Source organism: Natator depressus, chromosome 1 (genome assembly GCF_965152275.1).
Source record: "Natator depressus isolate rNatDep1 chromosome 1, rNatDep2.hap1, whole genome shotgun sequence".
Lineage (NCBI taxonomy): Eukaryota > Metazoa > Chordata > Testudines > Cheloniidae > Natator > Natator depressus.
Window position 1 is genome coordinate 255,256,905 of NC_134234.1, and position 26,482 is coordinate 255,283,386.

Consider the following 26,482-nt stretch of genomic DNA (forward strand, 5'->3'; position numbering starts at 1 on the left):
AGAGAGAGTCAAGAGGGCTACTGAGTCCTTGACTCCTGATCTGGGATTTTAAATGGAAGAATATGGATTTTGGTTCTTGATCTGTTTTATATACAATAATATCATGTACAACAAGCAAAAAACATGCAAAATACACCCCACTTCTCGGATCCTTTTCACTCTTTCCCCATGACCCCCAGATTCTCCTGTCCTCCCAGTTTGGTTGGCATTTATAGCCTACTTCGTCTCTGGTAACAAGCTGGACCCATTTAGTGGCCAACGGTTGTACTGAGGTGATTGCTTTGGGTCCAAGCCTGTCTTCCCATGGTTCCAGCCCCAAACAGTGGTGGGGCTTGTGGGGGGCATTCCCTCACATCAGCTGTCAATGTGGGAGTTCAAAATACACATATTGCTCTCCCATCTGGTTGCAAGAAGTCTGTTCCAGTGTGGGTTGTGCCCACTGGAAACATGAGCATGTCTCACACTGTACATGCTCAGGGGCTGAGACCTAGGCAAAGGAGGTTCTCTGGGGAATTTTTCAACTAAGCACTGGAGTGAAAGGGAGAAGGAGATGGTGGGCAATAGATGTGGAATGGAAAGGCAGGAGGAGTCAGATGGCTGACTCTCTGCGGTAGGAGATGGTGTCCAGGGGGATGGTAGCCTGTAGCCGTTCCAGATCCAAGTGACTCCCAAATTCCGTCATCTGGATGACTCCTCCATCCTTCTTGGTGCTTCCTCCTAACCCGGGCCCCACTTCCACCTCATCCTCATCCTCATCTTCGTCTTGGCTGACTAAGGCCAACTCGTTCTCATAACAGAAGGCACTAGGAGGTGGCGGAGAAGACAGGATGGTGATCTTGCTCTCTTGCAGCTCCCGGGCTGAGCAGCAAGGGGTGCCAGCCACCTCGTAGGTCTTGTGGAAGTGTGAGTAGTCCACTTTGTAGCGGTTCTTCTCCTCAAAGACCACAGGCTCGAAACGGTGGCCCCAGAGGATCTCACTGGCCAGGTAGGAGCTGCGAGCCTGGGTGGTCATGGCTGTGGCCTCCACCATCCCCTCCAGGATGACAACAATCTCAAAGTCCTCCATCTCAAGCTCCTCCTTGCCCATTCCGTAGAGTGGGCTCTCCTCATCAATCTCATGGACAATGATAATGGGGGACACCAGGAATATGCGGTCAAGGCCTATGTCGTAGCCCACATTGAGGTCCCGCTGGTCCAGCGGGAGGTACTCACCTTCCTGTGTCATGTAGGGCTTGATGAGCTGAGCCCGGACATGAGCCTCCACAATGTGACTCCTCCGCAAGTTTCCCACTCGCCACATGAGGCACAGTTTGCCATCGCGCACAGAGATGACAGCATGATGGCTGAAAAGGAGGGTCTGGGCCCGTTTCTTGGGCCGCGCCATCTTGGCCATGATGGTGCCGATCATGAAGGAGTCGATGACACAGCCCACGATGGACTGGACCACTACTGCCATGATGGCCAGCGGGCACTCCTCAGTCACACAACGGAACCCATACCCAATGGTGGTCTGTGTCTCCACCGAGAAGAGAAAGGCTCCTAGGAAGCCATTGACATGCATGATGCAGGGTTTTGCAGTACTGGGGACACCGCCCACCCCAGTGGCACCCAGATCACCATGGAAGAAAGCAATGCACCAGAAGAGGAAGCCGAAGAAGAGCCAGGAGACCAGGAAGGCTGCTGAGAAGATCATAAACATGTAGCGCCAGCGAGTGTCCACACATGTGGTGAAGATGTCGGCCATGTAGCGTTGAGACTTGTTGCTCAGGTTGGCAAAGTACACGTTGCACTGGCCATTCTTCTTCACAAAACGGTTACGGCGTTTCCGCCTGGGGACATGTCCTTTCCCATTCCAGCTGTGCCCATTCATGTTGCCTAGAGCAGAGACCTTGTGCCCATCCTCTTCAGTTGAGACAATGCTGTACCTTTCAGAGAAAAAAAACTGCTGAGGTATAAACAAAAAGAGTGGGGGGGGGGACCTGAGCACTTACAGGGTCACTGGCTCCCCAGGAGGAAGCTCATGCTCTCAGAGACAAAGTCCTGCTGTGAAAAAGTGGAAACAACTGGAGTTGTGGCTAGCTGGGCACTGCCAAGGGAGAGCTCTGAGGAAGAGCACGAGTCCTCCTCTGGCACTGTCTGGGTCCTCTTTGGCATTGTCAGGATGCTGCTGTGAGGAAGTGTTGGAGTCCTGACAGGGCACTGTCATGAGGAAGTTCACAACACTGGATTCCCCAGCTGGTTCTACCAAGACACAGCAGTAAGATTGGTAGAGCCCTGCAAATCCACAAGTATCCGCTTTATGTCCATGGACAGCAGTGCGGATGCGGATGCAAATGTATCCACACAGGGCTCTGACGGTAAGAGCCGGGCGAGCAGCTGTGAGGAATGCGGTGTGGACCCTCCACCTGCCCTGAGTGCAGGGTCTGGGGGGCAGGGACCGGGTGCTGCTCGGGCCCCCCACCCAGGGCAGGTGGAGGGTCCTCTGCGGCTACCCCCCTGGCTCTTACTGTGGCTGGGCTGCGGCTCTGAGGCCCCCCCCGTCCCCCCACTGGAGCCCGGTCTGGGAGAGCCACACGGGCAGCTGTGGGGAGCCTGGGTCGCCCCACCTGTCCTGGGTGGGAGGCCTGCAGGGCAGGGACAGAGGCCGGGGGCTGCTTGGGCCCCTCGCCCGGGGCAGGTGGAGGGAGCCAGCTGCCAGCACAGCTCTCTGGCTCCGGCCAGCTCGGAGCAGCAGCCCGGCCACAGTCAGAGCCAGGCAGGGAGCTGCGGGAAGCTGCGGCAGACCCTCCACCTGCCCTGGGCTGGGGGCCCAAGCACTCCTCGGACAGCTCCCCAGGTCACCCCCCTCCCCAGGCCAGGCCAGCGTGGAGCCCAACTGGGGAGCCGTGAGGAGCCGCAGCGGACCCTCCATCTGCCTGCGATGTGGGGGGTGACGGGACCTAAGAGCAGCTCCCGGCCGTGTCCCCGCCCCTCAGGCTCCCCGCCCAGCCAAGGGCAGGTGGAGGGTCCACAACTCCAGGCGGGCTCCTCACAGCTGCCTGCGTGGCTCTCCTCGACTGGGCTCCGGTGGAGGGGGGGTGCGGTACCTCAGAGCCTCAGCCCGGCCCCCGGTGTAGAGACCTGCAAATCTGCGGATATCCGCAGATACATTGTGCGGGTCACAGCTTGGATGTGGATACACGTGTTTGTATCCACGCAGGGCTCTAAAGATTGGTGGATCCCTGGTTGGACATTTTGCAGAGCATCGCTGCAAGGAAACTCATTCTACCCAAGTCCTGACTGAACTCCACTGTGAGGAAGCTCACAACACTGAAATCTTGACTTGCCTTAACTCTGAGAAAATACCTCAAAGCCCTGAGAGTCTTAATTTACAATGAGGTGCAGATGCAGCCAGCAGAGAAGACTAAGCACAAGGGCCTGGGATCTTATAACATTTTGGCCCTGAATTATATAAGGTTGGAAGTTTCTATTTTCTGTTGCCTTCTCCTCACTGATCTAATTGTGCATCTGTGACAATGTTTATACACTTCCTGAGTTCAGGACAATTCTGTTGCCACAGCAACGAACATGGCTCCCAGCATCCTGTATCCAGAGCCAAAGGTGTAATTTAGAGATCAACAACAGCCAAAGTGCTGGCAGATTCCCTGTGAGAAACTCCCTCTCTCTGAGAGCTGCTTGTCCCGCTTTCACGCTCCCCTCTCCCTCAGAATATCCCAACCACTTTCCTGCTCCCTGTCAGGAAGACAGCTGCTACTGTTAGGTCACATAAGGCTCTCTATGACATCACAGTTGTTCCCTGATCCCATAATCAGAGTGGATGCTCTGACCATTGGTAGAATTAAGTTGATAGACTTTCAGGAGGAGGGAGCCCACAGGGGGCATCCTGGCTTTCAGTGCCTCTCCTTCAAGGACCGTCTCTGTACTCCATTGATCTCCCTAGGTTAGCATACCATCTGGAGTTCTCCAAGATGGCTTCCTTGACCCCGTCTCTAACTGTTCCTGAGATGCCGCATGAGTCAAACATGGGGGTCTCTTCAAGGTGATAATAATCATCTCCCAAATCATTCACCCTCTTCCCTTCATTTGGGAAGGGCAAAGTGAGGTCTATGGAAGGTGGGCATTTATTTCCTGATGATTACAAGCAGAAATCTGTAATTCATCTCCCCTCTTGCCGGGCAACTGCCTCAGCCCGTCACCTTCCCCTCATCTGCTTCCCCTTTCCACTAAAGGGACTGATCTGGCTGAGAACTGGTAACTCCTCACATATGTGTGGCACATTCCTAATAAGGTGGGAGCAGGGGAAAAGGGCCATAAACTTGGAGTGGAGAAGCAGAGCAGGTGTGGCCTGGCAGCCATTGACACTGTGGGGAGTGATGAGGTGTAGTTTGGAATAGATTTAAAGAGACACACATGCCGCTGGGGGGAGAAGGGGTTGGGCAAGGAATCCCATAATCCCAGGGATGACGACAGCCTTTGAGAAGGGGTCACTCACCTGTTAACTCGGACGCTACCCATGGCTCGCTTTATCATCAGGGTATCTCAGATCGTGAAATGCAGTGGGAGTTGTACGTGTCTCGAGTCTCAAACAGCGGAGCTCAGATGGGACCGGGTGAGGCTGGGACTCACCCCTGATGAGCTGTGGCTCCAGCCATACCTGTGATTGGTGCTGAGCACACACCTTAGAGACAAACAACAAAGGAAAATCCCATCAACATGACAACCAAAAAGAGCAGTCCCTGGCCAAGCTAGCAGAGCATGGAGTTCCCAGGTCTCTGTGATCACTCAGGAGAGGCCTCATAATGTTGCTCTATCTCGCCAAGACTTGGTCTCAATCCACTAGTTGTAAAAACAGGTATAAAGAACTGATTTATACAGACAGTACAGCCGTTCCCAGCAATCACCATACTGCAGCCCCCTTTGCCATACCACAGCCCCCAAGGCTCCCGTGTACCTAACCCAGTCTCCCCTCCCAGGTAGCAATATGGGAAGGGCAGGTCAGTCATAACTCCCAGGTCAAGAACCCATGATTTAGCACTTTTCTAAGGCACCTAGCATTATGCACTACAGTAACATAAAAGCTTACATGGGGATTAGAGATCAGATGGTCAGAATACACCAAAAACAAGGGCTAAAGGAGCTCAGAAGCCTTCAGGCAAACCACCCCCACCACCCCAGGCAAGAGGGAACGCTTCCCAGTGAACACACCCCAAAGACAGAGAAGGAAAGTGGTTAACGGATACAAAAAAGCAAAGTGATACACAGGAAGTATCCAGAGATAGGGACAAGGCTGCAGTAATAAACAGGCCTTACAACATGCCCCCAAAGCAGCCAAGGAAGGACTCTGCTAGATAACCAGCTGCAGAGGGTTCAGTGGACTGAGAAAGCCATGCCCCTGGCCTGGTCTTGATTAAACCAAAGAACCATGAACCCGAAGGACCAAGAATCAACTTGTCCTGGCTGACTGGAGCTGCAGTGACATACTGCAAGGGGTGATGACTCTTAGATGAGGAAGGGCTTTGTGGACCAGTGCTAATCCTGCACTGTACTCTTTGGGTTCCTGGCAGCCATTGCAGAATGCAGGCATAAGCAGCCCACTCCCTCACTCCCATCATCAGGAGCAAGTAAGCAGCCATTTTTCCAGGGCAAATTCAAGGAAAGCGCGATTAGGAACACATTACAGTGGACTAGCCTGGATGTGAGAAAGGCATGGTGGATGATTTGGTCACGGTCCAAGTCTAAGTGAAACATCTGGGTTTCTAAGCCAGGGACAGTAATAGCCGCTTCTGATCACTGGTGCAAAATGGAGTTCCACGCTGCTAAGGGTGATCCCCAGGTTCTGCTTCTGGCTAACTAGTGGTGGACACACTCCCTGAATAATGAACATGGACAAACCACAAGCCAGCTCCTCAAAACACTTTCTCCTACCTCTGGCTTGGCTGGGCTGAGTTTCAACCAGCTGCCTCACAGCCAGATAAAAGTGTTGCTCAGGCACTTTGGTATCTGAGACCATCCATACATGGCCACTTGAAGAGGAGCATGGACAGAATGGAATCATGAGTGAACAGCAGTGAAGACATGATAGAACCTTGGGTACTCTACTGGCTGGGCTCAAGGTGAAGACAAATAATTGTCCATAATTACCCTCTTAGCCTACCTGGGCAGAAATAAACACAGCCACTTGAGAGCCACCCCACCCAGCTCCATCAGGGGCTGGAGCCTTGCCACCCTTCCTTGGTGGCCAAGAGCATTAAAGGCTGTTGAGAAAATTCTAGTAAAATAGATGAGGCCCTCAGTGTAAAATGCAATTGTGCAGTTGCATATATTGCAGCAGAATTGTGGTTGATAATCTAAGCCCAACAGAAAGGCTAAGGGGTGATGGAGACTATCCCCCCTCATCCCTGGAGATGGTCCCACCAGAGCAAGGACAAGACTGCCTGTGCTGTATATTCTTTAGCAAACTGCAATAGGTAGGAGATTCAGAGTTAGGGTTGCCACATCAACACACGCAGGTCTAGCAGTGGGAGGAGGAACATCCCCTTCTTGAGATAGTACAGCTACCATGATGGCTAAATCTCAGCACTTTCCCTTTCTGCCATGGGACAAGGACATGGAAATCAAAGCATTTTCACACACAGTTAGGGCGCACTGGAACTAGTAGTGTGAAGAAAGGGACATTGTCTCAGATCACACTTGGATATTTAACAACTTCATAAAGGTTACTGAGCAAGTCTCTCTCATCCTTCTCCATGCATGGATGTAAAGGTTCCAGGGAGAGGAACCCTCTGCATCTAAAGGGGACAGACTGTGATTGACCCTGAGTTCAAGGTAAGTGCTAAGAAGGTATAAGGAGCTTTCCCTTCGTTGTAACCCTATGCAAACATGCCCAGAACTCTGGTTCCTTCCATTCCCCAAGCCACCAACGGGGGCAGGGGGAGAGGGACAGGTGAGATGTGCACAGAGCTGAGGCCCAGCCACCTTCTGTGCCAGCCAGCACAAATAAGCCAGGTGGGAGTGTAGATTGCTATCTGATAAAGGATAACACAGCCCCCTCTGGTGTGCTCTGCCCCAGCTCCCGTGAAAGAACTCTGGTTGAGTCAGCCAGTGCATCTGCAGGGCCTCCTGCTGGTACCGAGCCTCTGTGCCACCCCCTTCCCAATGTGGGCTCTGGCTTGTAGCCCAAAGCCTGTAAAATACCTCGACACGGGACCTCTGTCGAGGACAGGACAAAGAGCTGGTTCTCCCAGCCTGTGGCACTGCACTACTGAAACAGAACACCGGGGGCTAACACTCCATTAGTACATGAAATTCATATTTAATTACAATAAAAGTACTTCTGGGAAGGATAAAGGCCACCTATTTGAAGACACGCAACATTTCAGCATGTGAAAGCAAACATTGCATTTCTGATTGCAGTCTGGGAACAATGTGATCTCAGTCTATACACTCACAGGTGGGAGCCCCCTAAGTGCTGTTTCATCCATCATCTTCCTTTTTGACTTCAGAAATCTTGTCTATGGATTTCAGGAGGTCAGCCACAAAATGCAGCATTTCCGTTCCTGAGACCAGCTGTTTGATTGACAAGTGTGCATTGGCTATAACCTGGCAGAGATTCTGCAAGGCAACGTCTACATTTTGTTGCACTGCCCCCAGGCTGGCAGACTGGCCTGCACGCAGCACGTCATTCTCTGCCTTGAAGCTCTCCAGCTCCACCTGGAGAAGGGACATCTCCTGCTTCAGCTTTGCAGCCTTACTTTCTGCCTTCAGGGCCCGTTGGGTCATCCCCTGCAGATTCCGTTCTGCCTGATGGACAATGGATTCTAAACCCTGAGCCTCTTTCTCCTCTTTGACCACACTGGCTCTCAGTCTTCTCTCCAGGTTTCTCACCATGCGTGTCTGACTTTCTGAGAAACTCTGGATACTTTTGATCTTCCTCCTGAGCATGGAATTCTCCTCTCTGAGTTCTTCATAGCTCAGCTGCAGAGATGGATACTCCCTGTCTCCTATGGATTCTTCATGAAGAGCACAACTTTCAGGTGCCTTGTCATGAGCTGTGCAGGAAACATACAAGTTGCTGGGATGGAGGCAGGGAGCAAATGTCTCAATTCCCAACTGTCTAGCTGTGTTGTGATATAAAGAATCATGCGGGCTACAAGGTGACATGCTGGCAAACCTGGACTTACGGGCTTTTTCAAGGGCAGGGTGATGATAGCTCCCACCCCAGTCATCATCCTCATCATCTGATAAGGTATCACACATCTCCAGGTCTTTGTAAAATGGTTCCTGAAATTCCAAGCTCAAGCCCAGTGCTTCTGGAGATAAGGAGTCATCTTCAAGGCCTAGATTGTGTCTGGCCAATTTCTTTGCAAACATTCTATTTTTCGACTCTTCTTCTTTCGCTGTGCCACGAGTTTTCGTTTTTACAAATCCCTTTAAGGAAAATGGAATGGCTCCCTCTGGATCTTCCAGATGATTGTCCCCTGGGCTGATGAGGCTCTTAGTATGGTCCGGAGGAGGTGGCGGGTGATGCGGGTAACAGCATATGGGTTCCTCCTCCTCCTCATTAGCTAGGCCTTGGGACTGTGGACAGGCCCTCTCCAATGTTCCTGAGGGGAAAAGCGGCCGTGGCATTTTTGAAGTGCTGTAGACTCCAACAGAAGTAGCAGTCTGCAAATTAGCTCCAGCACAGGTCACATCTCTTCTGTGACAGGGCTGTCTGAGCCGTCCACTGTTGTGCCATCCTCTGTAGCAGCTGTCTTAGCCTAGGCACCATTCAAAGTGTGACAGTGAGTTACAGAAGTATCTGTACTTAAATCATCTCTGGGTGTGCATGTGTCTGTAGCTTTAATAATGGAGGGAGCAGAAGTCACCTAGGTTTGTGATGTCATCAGACAACTGCATTTCATGTTGTGACTTCGCAGCCAGGGGAAAGAGAAACAGCCAGATCAATGTTCACAGCATTTCAGCCAATGAGACTGAACTATACAAATAACTGTCAAGCGTAGGATAGGCCAGGTCAGTTCTGATATCCCAGTCCCATACTCTGGGCCTCACAGCCATGGGGTTGTTCATTAATAGCCTTGACATGCAAATGAGTTTATACAAAGCAATCTGAAATCATAAGAATGGCCATACTGGGTCAGACCAAAGGTCCATCTAGCCCAGTATCCTGTCTTCTGGCAGTGGCCAGTGCCAGGTGCCTCAGAGGGAATGAACAGAACATGTAATCATCAAATGATCCATCTCCTGTTTTGGGATCAGGGCAGAGGGAACAGAGTAACGGGGAGGGGGAATTCAAAGGAGGAGCCTTAAGGCAGAGGGGATCATGGCCAATGGGCTATTGGCAAGACTAAGGGTTAGCCAGGGGATCATTGCAGAAGGATCTCATGGCAGGAAGATAAGGTCACTAAAGGCTACATAGCATGGGGATTTGGACCAGTAGGATTCATGCCAGGGTTGTAAGGCATTAGGTGAGGATGTTCATGGTAAAGGAATAAGGCCACAATGGTGGGGAGGGAGGTTCATGAGGATCAGGGCCAGGAGAAGAATTTGGATCCGATTTTAATAAAAACATGCATTGTGTCAAAATCTGGTGATGAAGACCTTCTGTTACAAACAACCACAATCCCGGGAAACTGTGATTGACTCAATTTATCTCTCCCAAGGATCAGGTGAGCTGAGCTTTGTTCTCAGGATTACAGGATGTCACCAGAAACCCTCAATGTGTGTGGATAGCTCAATCACCCGTGTCTAAGGTTGCCAACATTTATTTAAAAAATAAGGGACTGTTTTCTTAGCACCCCCCCTCCACCTCCCAATATTAATTATTATCATCATTATTAATAATAAATACGCAGTCCTCACCTACATTCGCCAGGCATATTCCTTGCTGCTTTTGTAGCACCCAGCAACTCCTGATCTTGTTGTATGGAAATTAAGTACAGGACAGGCAATTATCTATTTAAATAAGGGACATCCCTTGTAATACGGGATTGTTGAAAACCCTACATGCATCCTAGGCTTAACACACCGGGTGTGTCATTGCCCGGTGATAGGATTTCATTGGTTTACTGGGACAACTTGTCTAAATGCATTTATGATGCTCCTTCCTCTGAGGGGGCAGGGACTGTGTCTTGGGCCAGCCCAGAGGACCAGAGAGGAGACCGAGTGGATTGCCAGAGTGCTATGTGACTGCATGACCCACTGAGAGGCTGGCCAGGATAGGCCCAGAGAGGTGGTGTGGCAGTCTGAATCAGCACTCCCCTGACTGGCAAAGGGAAGCCGTAGAATCACAAAACCCGGAGCTACCCAAATCAGGAGCAAGACAGAAATAAACTTGTTAGCTGTTTCCATCTGGATATGCCCCCCCAACATCTATCATAACCTGGAAGAGAAAAACATACCAGCGACTAGTCCAGGGATGGGAGGCAGCTGTTGCTCAGTGCCTTGTTGCAGGTGCTGCTTCAGAGTCTGCCATGACACTACCCCCTGGTCAATGACCAGCTTCTCTATGTCAGGGCCACCTCAGAGATCTCTGTCTTGTCTTCAGAAAGCACCATGTGATCCACTTTAATCTGAATCTCATGGGCATTATCAGATCTACGATTTATTTTTAATGGTATTACAGTAGCAGAAGAAAGAGCCAAATGGTTCCCCGGGGACAAAAATATAGTACATTTAATCTCTAAAGGCTTTATAGCTCGGCAGAACCACCGAACCGCAGTCATCTCTGGTGTAGGAGGGTGGTAGCCAGCTGGCGTGCAGTGCGCTGCACCACAGTGAAGGAGAGGGCATACTGCCTGCAGGCACAGACACTGAAGTCTACTCATGCAAAAAGTGCCAAGGGGTTTACTGCTCATGGAGAGGAAACAGGAAGGTCTCATCTAAAACACTGCCTCGCCTCCCCCCATCTATCCATACACACCCACCCACACAGAGTTTATTTACCTCAGAAAGATGAAGGGCTGACTCTAGCCTGATAGGATTCAAACCAATGGTTATGGAGGAAAATCTAGGAGATTCATACCTGATGCCTCTGAGAAAGACAGCAATCTCCTCTCTGCTAGTGGGGATTACAGACTTTGCTGCTTGGGGCTGCTCATCTTAAGCCTTTGAGGGCTATAGAAGTTCAAGCTCCACATTGGGCATTGCTCTTGTAACCTTCCCTATAGGTATGGGTTACAAGAGCAATGTTACCTCAGCCGGGTATGAGCCCTAGGCCTTCAGCACCTAAAAGCATGATCTGCTACCATGTGAGCTATAGGACTGACTCCCCGGATTTAGCTGACCAACTAACCTCTCACATGTGCCATCCATCAGAGGGGGACAAAGACCCCACTCTCCTAGTGTGGATAACACTTAAACCACTAAGCCACCCTCTCTAGCCCTGATTTCATCAGCAGCCTGAAACACGCCCCCCCCCTGCAGCTCTTCAAGTTAATCCTCTCCCTCCTAGGCCTTGTATTTGGTGATTCCAATAATGTTGTAACAAATCTGTGGCCACCAAGGATTTCCTGGTTGCCATTTTGCTGTGCACTTTGGCTATGCCTGCACAAGGAAACTTCATAGCTATAATTCACCACTGGTGCACCTCCATCAGTGACTGCAATGGTGACAGCACAAGTGTGTACACGGCACAGACATTTTCACCACTGTGTTGTCTAACTCTACTCTGAGCCCTGCATTCCATAGTACTCCTGCCATTGCTACCACTGCTGGAGCTGCACAGCAGGTGAATTACGGATATAGAATTTGATCATGTGGAAAAGATCTATGGTTCTTTCGACCGTCACAGAAACAGCGGGCATAGAACTTTGGAACTGCACATAGAACTCAGATCCCTTAATATTATTTATTATTTGATCCATAAATGATCTCGGAAAAGAGGTAAACAGTGAGGTGGCAAATTTTGCTGATGATACAAAATTCCTCAACATAGTTAAGTCCCAAGCAGACTGCAAAGAGTTACAAAGGGGTCTCACACAAAACTGGGTGACTGGGCAACAAACTGGCATATGAAATTCAATGTTGATCAATGCAAAGTAATGTACACTGGAAAACATAATCCCAACTATCCATACAAAATGATGGGGTCTAAATTAGCTGTTACCACTCAAGAAAGAGATCTTGGAATCATTGTGGAGAGTTCTCTGAAAACATCCACCCAATGTGCAGCGTCAGTCAAAATAGCTAACAGAATGTTAGGAACCATTAGGAAAGGGATAAAAATAAGATTGTAAATACAGACGTTCCCTGGGTTACGCAAGACCTGACGTATGCAAATCCGCATTTATGGAAAAAGTTCCATAAGCTAGAAATAGGAGTTTGGTTTTTTGGGGGTTTTTTTTTGCTTAATGGTCGGGTATACGTTTCCGACTTACGCAAAATTCGAGTTACGCAAAGCGTTCCGGAACGGAACAATTGCGTAAGTCGGGGAGCGTCTGTATCATAACGCCACTTTATAAATCCATGGTACACCCCCAACTTGAATACTGCAGGCAGTTCTGGTTGCCCCATCTCAAAAAAGATAGATTAGAAATGGAAAAGGTACAAAGAAGGGCAATAAAAATGATTAGGGGTATGGAACAGCTTCCAGGTGTGGAGAGATTAAAAAAGACTGGGACTGTTCAACTTAGAAAAGAGACGACTAAGTGAAGATATGATAGCGGTCTATAAAATCATGAAGGGTGTGGAGAAAGTGACTAAGGAAGTGTTATTTATCTCTTCACATAACAGGAGAACCAGGAGGTCACCCAATGAAATTAATAGGCAGCAGGTTTAAAAGAAACAAAAGGAAGTACTTTTTCACACTGTCAACCTGTGGAACTAATTGCCAGGGGCTGCTGTGAAGGCCAAAACTATAATGGGGTTCAAAAAAGAATTAGATAAGTTCATGGAGGATTGGTCCATCAATGGCTATTAGCCAAGATGGGCAGGGATGCAGCCTTGTGCTCTGGGCATCCCTAGGCCTCTGACTGCCAGAACCTGGGACTGGATGACAGGGGATGGACCACTTGATAATTGCCCTGTTCTGTTCATTCCCTATGAAGCATCTGGCATTGGCCATTGTTAGAAGATAGAATACTCGCTTAGATGGATCACTGGTCTGACCCGGTATGGCTATTTTTACATTATGTTGTTCTTATGTATCACAGTCGCACACAGAGATCCCATTGTGCTAGGTGCTGTACAAACACAATCAAAGACACTCCCTACCCCAAACATCTTACAATCCAAGAAGAAAAGTGACAGGTGGAAGGTAAGCGGAGGAAGCTGCAATCAACTGTGCACTATTTTTACACATGCACGTATGCCTTTTCTTTCCATCAGTATAAATAGATGCCTGCAATCCCCATCCGCCCCCCAAACCCTCATTAATCAACTGATTTCTTTAGGCATCCCATTCTCTGGCACCCAAATAGAGATTTTATTGACATACTTTTGCCTGAGTTATATTGCGGGGTAGTGTGAGGGGGGAACTTTTTTTCTTTGAAGTCCCGGGGATGGGGATGGGGAATATGAAAACAAAACAAAATGATCTGATGTGAAACCAGCTCCGTGCGTGTGACTCAGAGCTATTCATAGCTCCCTGAAGCCAGCTGCAGCAACAGAGCCAGAAGGGCTCTGCCCGTATTATTATTCCAATTACCATCTGAATTAAAAGTTTGAGCAGCGATCAGCCCACATGCTGAGGGAGGGAGAGGAAGAAAACACAGCTAGAAAGGGACGTACACAAAGATCCCCTGGATGACAAAGTCAGAGGGAAAGATGCAAAAAGGTTAAGCATTCTCAGCCACCTCTGGCTTCTGCCAGCTCCCTCCCACCCCAACACACACAACCCATGTCAACTGAGGCACCATTTGCATGGGTCATGCAAAGATCACTCTGAAACAACTAGACACATACTCTAGTGCTCCCTGCGTCTCTCTGCTGAGAGGAAAGAGAATATGCCACTGTGCATCATGGTTGAGAGAGGGTATGAGGCAGGTATTGGGGCAAATGTTAAAAAGCTAACTTCTTCCAAAATTGGGGGAGAGAGAGAGAGAGCAAGCAAGACATCAGGGAAGGCTAGGGTCAGGAGAGAGAGGTAGCTGGGGAGAAAGAGATGGAGAAAGGAGTACAAAGGGCAAAGAGAGAGAGGGAGTTATGGGAACAGAGAAGCGGGAAAGACCCAGGGCCCAGAACTCTCATCCGGGGCCTGATGCATTGCACAATGCATGCTTGACTAGAAGGGTACAAGTTACAGCTAGTCCTCTCTAGAAGAGTGCCCTGAGAGACGTACTCCGCTGTGTGCCCAACACAAGCGAGGAGGCACAGACCCAAATGCTGTTCAGCGGCACCACTGCATCCGCTAATGTCCATGCAAACAAGAGGAGCATTTGACTCAGTAGTGCCGTTGGCTCAATCACTTTTTTAGGCATAAAACAGAATTCCCATTTTGGTGGTGAAAACGGTAGATGATGCCTTCTAAAAAGGGGTCATTACCTAGATCAGTTCCTTTATTTGACACGCTTGCCTCCAAAAGCAGCATAAAAATGGAATTAAGTTAAAACTGTTTGAGAGAATTTTAAGTTGCATCTTCTCTGCTCCACACTCATAAGAGAAATTGTTTTTGTCATTTATTGTTGTATTACGGCAGAGCTGAGAGGCCAGGGCCCCCTTGTGCCAGGCGCTGTACAAACATAGAATGACTGAGGGACAGTCCTGAAGAGTTTACAATCTAAGATTGCCGCTGGCTCTTTGGTTCTTGAGGGACGCTGAGCATTGCTGGGATATCGTCCACTGACAAATGGAAAATAAGATACATTTGTGATAGGACAGTGATATTGATAGAGTATATTAAGGACTAGAACCACTGCTGGTGTAGCTCAGAATTAAATGAAGCTCTGCCTATTTACATTAGTGAAGGATCTGGCACAGTATCTTTAATATATTCGGATGCTTCCAACAGGCTACTCTCTGGCTGACCCTAGTAATTCCATGGGCCTGTAGAAATAGCCTCTTGAAGCTTAACATTCATTAAGGCCACTTTTTGTCTGTCTTGTCCACTTAGATTGTAAGCTTTTTGAGGGCAGGAACTGTCTTTCACTCTGTGTATATAGAGCACCTAGCATAACAGAGCCCTGATCACTGATCATCAATTACTAATAAATATGTTTATTGGGTATGTAATTACAAAAAAGACATTCATCTCACTCTTCCACACTGCTAAGAAAGGGTACCTCCTATCCTGGGCAGTCATGGTTTGCAGCACTGGTACTAGATCACAGCCGGATACGACAGGGTTAGTCGCAAAACATCAGCAAAGGAAAAGTGACTTTTAAGCAGGCCCTAGCAGTACCATTGTTCATGTGATATGAACGTAACCCCTATATGCTGCAGTGCAATAAGAAATGGGAAAGTTACTTCCGCCAAGTTGCCCCACACTTCAAAAATCATCATAAGCAGTGTCACTGGGAGGCTGCAGAACTGCCCATTTATAAACAAGGGATTGATGATTTAGAGCAAGCAGCTATCTAATGATGACAGGCTGCTCAGTCCAGCTAAACTAGTATCACTAAATAATGTTACAGCATGGAAGAGTTGGCGTTTGCTGAGGGCAGATCACTACCACCTCTGTCTAGAATGTGTATGTAGTGGGCTATGTCCCATCCGATGGAACTGAGTGTGTTCACTATGGATGAGAGAGTGCAGTGGCCCTTGTCCCTTTTCCTGCCACTCTCCAAATTGATGCTCCACCACTGAAATGCAGCCACCTCTGGGCTGGAATGCAGCAGACATTCAGATTGCATGTAACCCTACTGTGGATTTCCAACAGCATAGGGATCACTGAGCCTACGGTTCCAGACTCAGCAAGAACAGACATGCACAGTAAAACTGGCAGTGATACTGTAAATGCACCCCTGTTAGGAACAGCACATAGTAGCAATGTTTGTACACCTATGATTTACCTCCACTGTGATGTTTTATTATAATCTCTCCTGGGATTCTGGGCTGCATTCCTATTTTCTACATGTTTATTGCCTTTGTACCTAGTTGTGCCAATAGCATCACCTCCTACGACCTCTGTGCTATGCATAACATTTGAGCTGATTGCTATGTTTGCTGGCAATGTGATGTGTGTTGGGTCTCCAGAAACCATAAAAGAGGGTGCTTTCAGGATACATAAGCAAATGCTGTCTCACCTTAACTGTCACATCTTCATGGAAATACAACCCCAGGCTGCTGCTCACTTGGGAAACTCACACAGATAACGGGGGCAGATTATACTTTCCTATTTTGGTGTAATTTTTAGAATGCCTTTTCCAGAAACACTCTCCTTTACTCCAAAGGGGATGGTCTAACACACAAGGGGATAGGAAACTAAGATTAGAGAAAGAAAGAAGCAATGACTGTTGATGGAAAGAAAGACAACGTGGATGAAGTAATATCCTTTGTTGGACTAACTTCTGTTGGTGAAAGAGACAAGCTTTTGATCTACAGAGAACTCTTCTTCAGAGTACTCAAGAATGTTGCAGCAAAATACAAGGTGGAACAGATTGTTACGCATAAGGAGTTTACACACATTGCAAGAGGCCGTTGAATGTGAAGTGGGCAACTTGTCTCTTTCACCAACAGAAGTTGGTCCAACCAAAGAGACTACCTCACCCACCTTGTGTCTGTAATAGCCTGGGACCAACACGGCTACAACTACACCGAAAAGAAAAAGTGAAAAGAAAAGAAAAGAAAAAGTTTGACTAACTCTTAAAATGTGGTTAAGATCAGATTCTATAAAAAACGAGGAGTATTTGTGGACTAATTTATTTATAATTTATAAATTTATAAATTTATTTGGGCGTAAGCTTTCGTGGGCTAAAACCCACTTCATCGGATGCATGCAGTGGAAAATACAGTAGGAAGATATATATATACAGAGAACATGAAAAAATGGGTGTTGCCATACACACTGTAATGAGACTAATCAATTAAGGTGAGCTATTATCAGCAGGAGAAAAAAAAGCTTTTGTAGTGATAATCAGGATGGCCCATTTCCAACAGTTGACAAGAAAGTGTAAGTAACAGTAGGGGAAAAATTAGCATGGGGAAATAGTTTTTACTTTGTGTAATGACCCATCAACTCCCAGTCTTTATTCAAGCCTCATTTAATGGTGTCCAGTTTGCAAATTAATTCCACTTCTACAGTTTCTCATTGGAGTCTGTTTTTGAAGTTTTTTTGTTGGAGAATTGTAACTTTTAGGTCTGAAATTGAGTGACCAGGGAGATTGAAGTGTTCTCTGTCTGGTTTTTGAATGTTATAATTTTTGACGTCTGATTTGTGTCCATTTATTCTTTTGCGTAGAGACTATCCGGTTTGGCCAATGTACATGGCAGAGGGGCAGTGCTGGCACATGATGGCATGTATCACATTGGCAGATGTGCAACAAAAACACTAACCCAAGAACCTATTCTTTCAACAAGCTGTCAAGGTTCCTCCCCCACTCTGAACTCTAGGGTACAGATGTGGGGACCTGCATGAAAACCTCCTAAGCTTACTTTTACCAGCTTAGGTTAAAATTTCCCCAAGGTACAAATTAATTTTACCCTTTGCCCTTGGAATTTCCACTGCCACCACCAAACTTTAACTGGGTTTACTGGGAAACATAGTTTGGACACGTCTTTCCCCCCAAAATCCTCCCAACCCTTGCACCACACTTCCTGGGGAAGGTTTGGTAAAAATCCTCACCAATTTGCATAAGTGACCACAGACCCAAACCCTTGGATCTTAGAACAATGAAAAAACATTCAGTTTCCTTACAAGAAGACTTTTAATAGAAGTAAAGGAATCACCTCTGTAAAATCCGGATGGTAGATACCTTACAGGGTAATTAGATTCAAAACATAGAGAATCCCTCTAGGCAAAACCTTAAGTTACAAAAAAGACACACAGACAGGGATAGTCATTCTATTCAGCACCGTTCTTTTCTCAGCCATTTAAAGAAATCATAATCTAACACATACCTAGCTAGATTACTTACTAAAAGTTCTAAGACTCCATTCCTGTTCTGTCCCTGGCAAAAGCAGCATACAGACAGACACAGACCCTTTGTTTCTCTCCCTCCTCCCAGCTTTTGAAAGTATCTTGTCTCCTCATTGGTCATTTTGGTAAAGTGCCAGCGAGGTTACCTTTAGCTTCTTAACCTTTTACAGGTGAGAGGATTTTTCCTCTGGCCAGGAGGGATTTTAAAGGGGTTTACCCTTCCCTTTATATTTATGACAAAAGCCCGTTGCCAACTCTGTCCACATATCTATTCCAAGGACACCATCATAGGACCTAATCACATCAGCCACACTATCAGAGGCTCGTTCACCTGCACATCTACCAATGTGATATATGCCATCATGTGCCAGCAATGCCCCTCTGCCATGTACATTGGCCAAACTGGACAGTCTCTATGTAAAAGAATAAATGGACACAAATCAGACATCAAGAATTATAACATTCAAAAACCAGTCGGAGAACACTTCAATCTCTCTGGTCACTCAATTTCAGACCTAAAAGTCGCAATTCTCCAACAAAAAAACTTCAAAAACAGACTCCAAAGAGAAACTGCAGATTGAAATTAATGTGCAAACTGGACACCATTAAATGAGGCTTGAATAAAGACTGGGAGTGGATGAGTCATTACGCAAAGTAAAACTATTTCCCCATGCTAACTTTTCCCCTACTGTTACTCACACCTTCTTGTCAACTGTTGGAAATGGACCATCCTGATTATCACTACGAAAGCTTTTTTTCTCCTGCTGATAATGGCCCACCTTAATTGATTAGTCTTGTTACAGTTGATATGGCAATACCCATTTTTTCTTGTTCTCTGTATATATATATCTTCCTACTGTATTTTCCTCTGCATGCATCCGATGAAGTGGGTTTTAGCCCACGAAAGCTTATGCCCAAATAAATTTGTTAGTCTTTAAGGTGCCACAAGGACTCCTCGGGTTTTTTGCTGATACAGACTAACATGGCACCACTCTGAAACCTATCAGATTCTAGGACATAACCAAACTCTGAACTACTCAGTTGTCAGCCCCAGTTTCAAAAGCAGCCTCTTCATTGTGCTATCAATGGGAAAGAATAAACAAAGAAAGAAACCTTCGCCCTTGATCCCCTCTGTGCCCGTGGGCCACTTGCGATGGCTGTGAACTGGAAGGGAGTGGAAGAGAGAGAAAAAGGTAGATAGAGAGAAAGCCAGGAAAAGAGAGTGGAAGTGAGACGGAAAAGTAGAGTGGGCTGGCACATCCATGCACAGGAAGGGAAAGGGAAGAGGTGAAAGTGACAGGACGTTTGATTGTGTTAAACTCCACCCTGCACCAGTAATGACCTCTCTTGCATCAGGATTGGGAATGTCACAGCACGCATTAAGTGGCTTGCACATTCTGAGGTTGGCTGCCCATCGCCTCTGTGCTACATCCCATTGTCAGGAGTGCGGGGGTTACAGGCCAGTTTTTATAAGGGGGTGGGGAGGGGGAAGTTGCCTTTTTCATGTTGACACCAGAATTATTTGATCTGTGAAACATTTCAGGGGACATGTTGCCACAGAAATAAAACTGCAGTGCAGAGTCACAGGGGCAGCTCCTCAGCAGGTGCCCATCACCCATTTACAACTGCTGGGGAGCTGATTGTGGTTTCGAAACATTTGAACTTTTTAGTTTGGTGGCAGGATTCCTTGCCCCTCTGTGTTTTCACACAGTCAGATTCCAAGGCCAGGGACACTGTGACCCTCTGGCTGACCTCCCACATAACACAAGCCATAGAATTTCAGCTAATGATTCCTATGTCAAATTCAACAACTGGCGTTTGAACTAGAGCAGATGTTTTCAGACTGTGGGGCACTCCCCCCTGGGGAGGTGTGACAAGGTTATCAGCTGTGGGGAGGGGAGCACAGGTGGTCTCAGCTGCTGGGAACAGGCTCTATGCCCATCTGCCACAGCCACCAACTGGCAGCTACCTTCCTCTGCTGGGGAGGCCAGTGGGGGTGCGTGAGCAAAAGCCAAAGGATGCGTCTCGGGAGCGCTGACCCTGCTGCCAGACAGAACCTCTCCTAGACCCTGGCCCTTCAGCACAGATCCCTGTCCGCTTTCCCCTGCCAGACAGAGTCCCCTCCTGACTGCGGCCTTTCAGCGCAACCCCTGGCACAGAGCCTCTGTCAGACAGAGACAGTGCAGGGGAAGTGGATGGACAGTGCTGAAGGGTCGGGGGCACTGGCAGGGGGATGTCACTGGCAGGGAAGCAGTACTCATGGGTACAGCCTTCTGCTCCCCTCCTGACCCCGGCCCTTCAGCATGGCCCCTTTTGCTTCCTACCTGGGGTGGGGAGCAAGACAGGCAGAGAGACGGGTCCTGGCAGCTGAGACCACCTGACTGTTGCAGAGAGTGGAAGACTTCCTCAACTGCCACATGGTGAATACTCCCTCCATCCCTATGGGTACCGGGCATTCTTGCCCCCCACCTGTCACCCGCTGTGAATACAGGACACCCCTTCCCCTGAGAGAGGTGGTGCCGACGGGACATAAATCTCCAAATGGGTGCTCAGCAAAAAAAGTTGGGGAATCTCTGTACTAGAGCATATCTTTTGAAAAGACCTCCTGTCTTGATTTACCATCTTCAAGTGATGGAGAAGCCTCTGCATTCCTTGGTAATCTGTGTCACTGGTTAATTACCCTTCCCGGGAAAGATCTGCACCTTTTTTCCCAGTTTGAATTTGTCTAATTCCAACTTCCAGCCATAGGATCTTGCTCAGCCTTCATGTACAAAATCAAAGAGCCCTCCACTATCTTTAAGCATGTACAGTCAGTATATTCTAATGCTGTTAACCTGTTGTCAGATAGTTTTGCAGGGCTGTGAGGAATCGGGAAATTGCTTCCCCTCAATTTTTACCTTTCATAGAAAATAAGTGCTAGCAGGAGGCCGGGAAGCTACACATTTATGAATAAGGGATTGATCACTAAGACACAAGCAGCCATCTATTGATCACAGGCTGCTCCATTCGATTAAACTAATACAACTAAATAACGTCACAACACTGAAGAATTGGAACTTGCTGAGGTCAGACTCCTATTAACCAGTCTGGAATGTGTATGCATAAGGCTATGTGCCATGAGCGTAGGTCACAGGGGAGCACAGTGTCAATTGCTATGTCCTTCTCCCGATTCCTGGTACCCTTCAAAGTGATCTCACCACTGAAATGCAACTGCCTCTGAGATGGAATGCAGCAGACACTTTGTACCTGTCACCCCATGCACCAGAGTCATAGGGGGAGAAATGAAGAATAATTTCTCCATGTGAAACTGCAGAATGATTTACAGTAGCTATTAGCCAAAAGGGAGTGGATCCATAAGGAGTACATTGGCAGAGTAATAACCTGGGGCCCTGGAAGAGATGCATGAAGGATCCCCCAGGACTGGAATAAGAACATAAGAACGGCCATACTGGGTCAGACTAAAGGCTCGTCTAGACCAGTATCCTTTCTTCTGACAGTGGCCAATACCAGGTGCTTCAGAGGGAATGAACAGACCAGGTAATAATCAAGTGATACATCCCCTGTTGCCCATTCCCAGCTTCTGGCATACAGAGGTTAGGGATAATATCCCTGCCCATCCTGGCTAATAGTCATTGATGGACCTATCCTCCATAAACTTTATCTAGTTATTTTTTGAACTGTTATAGTCTTAGCCTTCACAATATCCTCTGGCAAGGAGTTCCACAGGTTGACTGTGCGCTGTGTGAAAAAATATTTCCTTTTGTTTGTTTTAAACAAACAGGAGTTGTGAGGCAAAGCTGAGGAGCACTCACAGAGCTCTAGGGCAGGGTGGGGAGGAAGAGGTGCATTGGCAAAGTGTGGTGCAAGGGGTTTGCACTGTGCAGTAGCCTCTTGTTTTCCTGAGCACCTCACACATTTTACAGAAGATAGTTTTGATTTGAAAAAAGTCAGTTTTCCTTGCAAATTACATGACGATGCTGTAAGGGGTAGGGTTTGCTGCCTCTGCTAGTCTCAGAATTGAAACAACTGATCACACCAGTCAGTTTTGGCCTCCAAAAAGGAGAGGAGAGGAGAGGAGAGGAGGGACAAAGAGAGAGGAGAAGGAAATAGAGCTCCTCCTTTCCAGTTCAACCCCTTCTCCTCCCTCTGTCTCCTTCCTCTCTATTTCCTCCCGTTCTCTCGCCTTCCTCTTCCCCTCCTATCCCCACCAGAACAGCCCTCTCTTTAAAGAATGTGTGTCCCCTGTACAATTATTATTGTCAACAGCTACATGCAGTAGGCTGCATGTTTCGATCACTCATCCCTTGTGGGGGCGCCATTTCCACTTACTAAATCAACAGCGGGGCACATTTCAATTCCTTCTGTGACAGCCAAACTCAGTATTAAGGAACCCCCTATTTAGGAAACATTTATTAAAACCTGGAGCCCCATATTCCACTGGATCTCAAGGGGGCAGAACCCCCTATCACTTACTCCATGTTATCACATAGTTCCCTCACAATGCAGCCAATCCTTCTAGCTCCCACATGGGCAGGGTGGACAAGGCCTCATAAAACAGGGAAACCAAATGGATTTTGATTTCTGTGTTTGTATAGCCCCTAGCACCATGGAGCCCTGATTCATAATTAGCCCTGCTGGGAGCTATAGTAATGCAAATAATATATGTACAAGAATGGGGACGTTGCTTTCTTTGTCCGGCACCAGGGCCTACCCAGATGGATCTACGCAGCATTTTAGACAGGAACCTGAGGAATGGAGGTTCCTGTGTGAGTAGGGTGGGGAGAACAGGAGCTTAGCTGAGATCTCCCATCTCTCCATCCTGAGCTTGCTCCCAACAGGGATCTCCTCAGCAGAAAAACCTAAGGGGAGCAGAGAGCTAAGAGCTCCATTAGCATGATGAGGACTATGTTCAGGTCTCGTCAGTCACGCCCCTGCAGCACACCAAAACCGCCCCGTTTTCGCTCTGCCCCCTTGCAAAGGAGACAGATGGTGTGCAGGCTTCATACAGCACAGAGGCCAATATTCATTGCTTAACCTTACTTGCACCCAGGCATTGCTCGCTTCTGCTCACAATCAGGCTGGTGCACAATAACTTGGCACACTTTGCTGGGCAAGGACTGGCAGCGTCTAGGCAAGGCTTACATTTAGACAAGCAAACATGTTTGCACTCAGTTTGCACCAAATAGGCTTGACGCACATCAACTCTGTCCCTTGTGCACAAAAAGTGCAGGGGCCCAAATGGGCTTTGAGGAGGGGAAGGGCAGACAGCAAGGCCCTCACTTGGGTAATGATGCAGTGAGAATAGAGCCTCCCCCCAATAACCACACACAGACTTCAAACAAGAGGAAATCAGAGCCCATCCCTCTCAGAGCATGGTGTCCCAAGAAGCTTTCTTCCAAAGTCAGGAGCCTCGAGACCACACAGCCCCGAGAATCTGCAATATAATGACACTGTACACGTGCATGGACATAGATAGGTAAATCTAACCATTCTCCCCTCCACCCTTGGAAGCCATGGGGAGAATATATGTACACAAGGAAGAAACAAGTTGACTGTCACTGCCGCTGGCCTCTGGGCCCTTTCAGCCGCTGGCCCTGGTTCTCTCCCTCACCTGACCACACGGAACACCAGTTTTGACATCCATAGAATCATAGAGAGGTAAGGCTGGAAGGGACCTTGAGAGGTCATCAAGTCCAGCTCCCTGCGCTGAGACAGGACCAAGTAAACGTAGAGCATCCCGGACAGGTGTTTGTCCAGGGTGGTCTGAAAAAAACCTCCAGTGACGGGGATTCCAGCCTCCTTCCATGGATCGTTGCCCATTTGAGAGGGTGAGAGCACATTCCATTTTTGATCAAATGAAAAAAAATTACTCAATGGGATTTCAAGAGAAAACCCCAAAGGTTAATTCCTATATCCAGTCCCATCTGCTTTACACCTCAGAACACAGCAGGTGAAGAGCAGATCCTGAAGGGAAACTATTCTCTTTCCATCCTCCCAGCAAGGCCAGGGCACTTCAAAGGGCCCCTGTCCATTTTAGCACCCATGTTAGCACTGTGCCCCATGGATTGGAAGGGGATGGCTTTGTTTGCCATATGTCACCCATTCAAATACATTTTGGGCCAAACCCCGCTCTCCTTGCACACTGACGTCACTATCTCCTCACTGAAGTCAATGGGGCTGTTCAGCTGAGTAAAGCGAATGGGATTGGCTCTATAAGGTCGGCGATGCAGTTTTTGTGCTGCTATATCTGATCAGTCAGTATAACCCCTAATGCGGATACAGCTGCACCAGTATAAAGGTACCTTATACCACTGTCGCTTGCTTTGGTAAATTTCCAGGAATAAGCTATACCAGCGTAAGCAATTTTATACCAGAATAATTGTGCCCATGGTGGGGATGGGGGTCGCACTGATCTAATTACATCAGTTTCTCAACAGATACCACAGCACAAAAGCTGTGCATAGACCAGCCCTTAGATGTCTTTCCTACTAGCCATTTGGGTCATTCATTACCAGTGCTTCCTGGGTATGTTACAATGGAATAATCTAACTGGGACATCAAGCCATGGCTGTCACCTCCTACCTCCATCAAGTGATGTGGGAATGGATGGACTCTGGCGATGGAATACGTCAGCTTCCTAGCAGAGGGAGCCCCTCTGAAATTTGCCCACTAATGAGGATGCAGTGTCCAATGTGTACAGGAGGGACCTCCACGGTGGGGGGTGGCAGCAGGAGTTCACATGAGACATGCCAGGTTCACCCACACGCTCTGACAACACAACGCACTGTAGTGATGGATGCACTAGAAACACAGGGAGAGGGAGAGATTAGATGGAGCAGAGACTTTCCCTGGCATTTTGCTGGCTGCTTCCTCAGCTTCAAAGAAACTCAAGAGTTTGAAGCCTCTTTAGACTGCTTATTTGGGCTTCATTTCTGCCAATTAGATCAGCAACACAGACAATCAGTGACCTAGAAGAGGTTGGACAGAGGGGTGTGGGGTATTGATTATCGATTCTGACAAGCTTCACAGAGAGAGAACCGGCATGTGCCCTGAAGTGCCTGAGTTTTTGAGCACATCCTCAAGGAATCCAGCTCCTCATCTCTAGACTTGATTAGGGAAATGGATTGGAAAGGCACACAGAAGAAGTGGAGGGTGCCAGCAATTGGGGGTGAGAGACACAGAGAAAACAAAAAACAACTTGTAAAGGGGAGCAGTCAAAAAATTATTTGCGGCTAACAATAAAAAGTCACATAAATGTAACCAAAGTTGACATTCCAGGTCAAAAAAGGAGGGAAAGTTATGGAGCTTTAACTATATATGTGTGTTTGTGTGTGTGTATATCTATCTGTCTATCTAACTATACACACACACACACTCACTCTTACACTTTATATATGCACACACAGTTTATTATATATATTTATATATGCACACACAACCCCCTCACACACACACGCAGACATAAATACGTGTATATACACACACACATACTTATAATTATATATTTGCATCGATAATTCATATGAAATTATGCATTATTAGCATAGCAAAAATCCTGGAAAATTATAATGAGGCTAATAACCATAATAATTTCTTACCCAGGTCCTGTGTTATTCCCTGTTTGAGTCCTGGAGAGCCAAAAGTCAGGGAAAGGGAAAAGAGGGAGATTTCTTCATCCCACCATGAAATCTGTCACCGAGCCTGGATTTAAGGAATCTGGGGATGTCTCTCCTTTTAGTCTCTTTTTCTGTCTCCTCACTATTTTTCAAGTAGCTAGTTCTTCCTCCTAAGAATTTCCTCTAGCATGCTCTAACTTTCCCTCATTTGTTTCTATCTCCTTCTCTTTCCTGCACTTTGTATCTCCCCCTTTTTAGCATTTTTTGTTTTGAGGAATTTCCATCCTTCATAAGCTTTATTTGTCTGCAGCTTATCGATGAGTTCTTGAACCGGTTTCTCCCTTCTGTCTGTTTATCACCCTCTTTCTCTTTTTTGTTCTGGTTGTCACTTTCCCCACCCCCCACTCCCACCCCCCTCAGTTTGTCTCTATTTTACAATCTCTCCAGTCGCTCTTTTTCTCCATTCTATTTTTTCCTCTCTCCTTCCTCCCTCTCATTCTCTCTTAGATTGCTATGCAGTCTGTAGCTAAGAAGTCAGTAACTCTCTGGTAGAATCCAACAGCTTTCCGCTACTTTAGCCCATCCTCACATGTGATCTCAGAGCCATGGATACACACTGCAGATGCAGAGATGGGGAGAGATGAGAGTGCAACCAAAAGCAATGGAAACAGGAATGGGAACACATGCAGCTGGCACTCAGATGCCCCAGGCATGTTTGCATGGAGCACAGTGGCCTGTAGAGGCTTACCACTCAGTCTGTACCAGAAGGCACAGAAATCCAGGTCCTTTTTTCCCCTTCTTCCCAGATGCTGCACCCAGCATCTAATCCAGGGAGGTACAGAGATCTCCCTCT

At 47.6% G+C, this 26,482-nt stretch overlaps 2 protein-coding genes across 5 annotated transcripts; both read right to left on the reverse strand.

Moving 5' to 3' along the window:
- On the reverse strand, positions 1-26,482 carry KCNJ4 (potassium inwardly rectifying channel subfamily J member 4). 4 transcript variants are annotated; one of them, XM_074950177.1, is made up of 4 exons: positions 25,612-26,043; positions 24,596-24,814; positions 4,493-4,678; positions 1-1,919 (listed from the first exon to the last, which is right to left on the reverse strand). In XM_074950177.1, exons 3-4 carry the CDS (start codon positions 4,528-4,530, stop codon positions 590-592), a joined length of 1,368 nt encoding a protein of 455 aa, XP_074806278.1. In that variant the 5' UTR covers positions 4,531-4,678; positions 24,596-24,814; positions 25,612-26,043; the 3' UTR covers positions 1-589. The 4 variants fall into 4 exon arrangements, with proteins under 4 accessions (XP_074806278.1, XP_074806259.1, XP_074806270.1 ...); XM_074950158.1 differs by having other exon boundaries at positions 2-1,925; XM_074950169.1 differs by lacking the exons at positions 24,596-24,814; positions 25,612-26,043 and adding an exon at positions 26,378-26,482 and having other exon boundaries at positions 2-1,925.
- LOC141985975 (endosome-associated-trafficking regulator 1-like) lies at positions 7,474-8,628 on the reverse strand. Its single transcript, XM_074950148.1, has one exon. It carries the CDS (start codon positions 8,626-8,628, stop codon positions 7,474-7,476), a length of 1,155 nt encoding a protein of 384 aa, XP_074806249.1.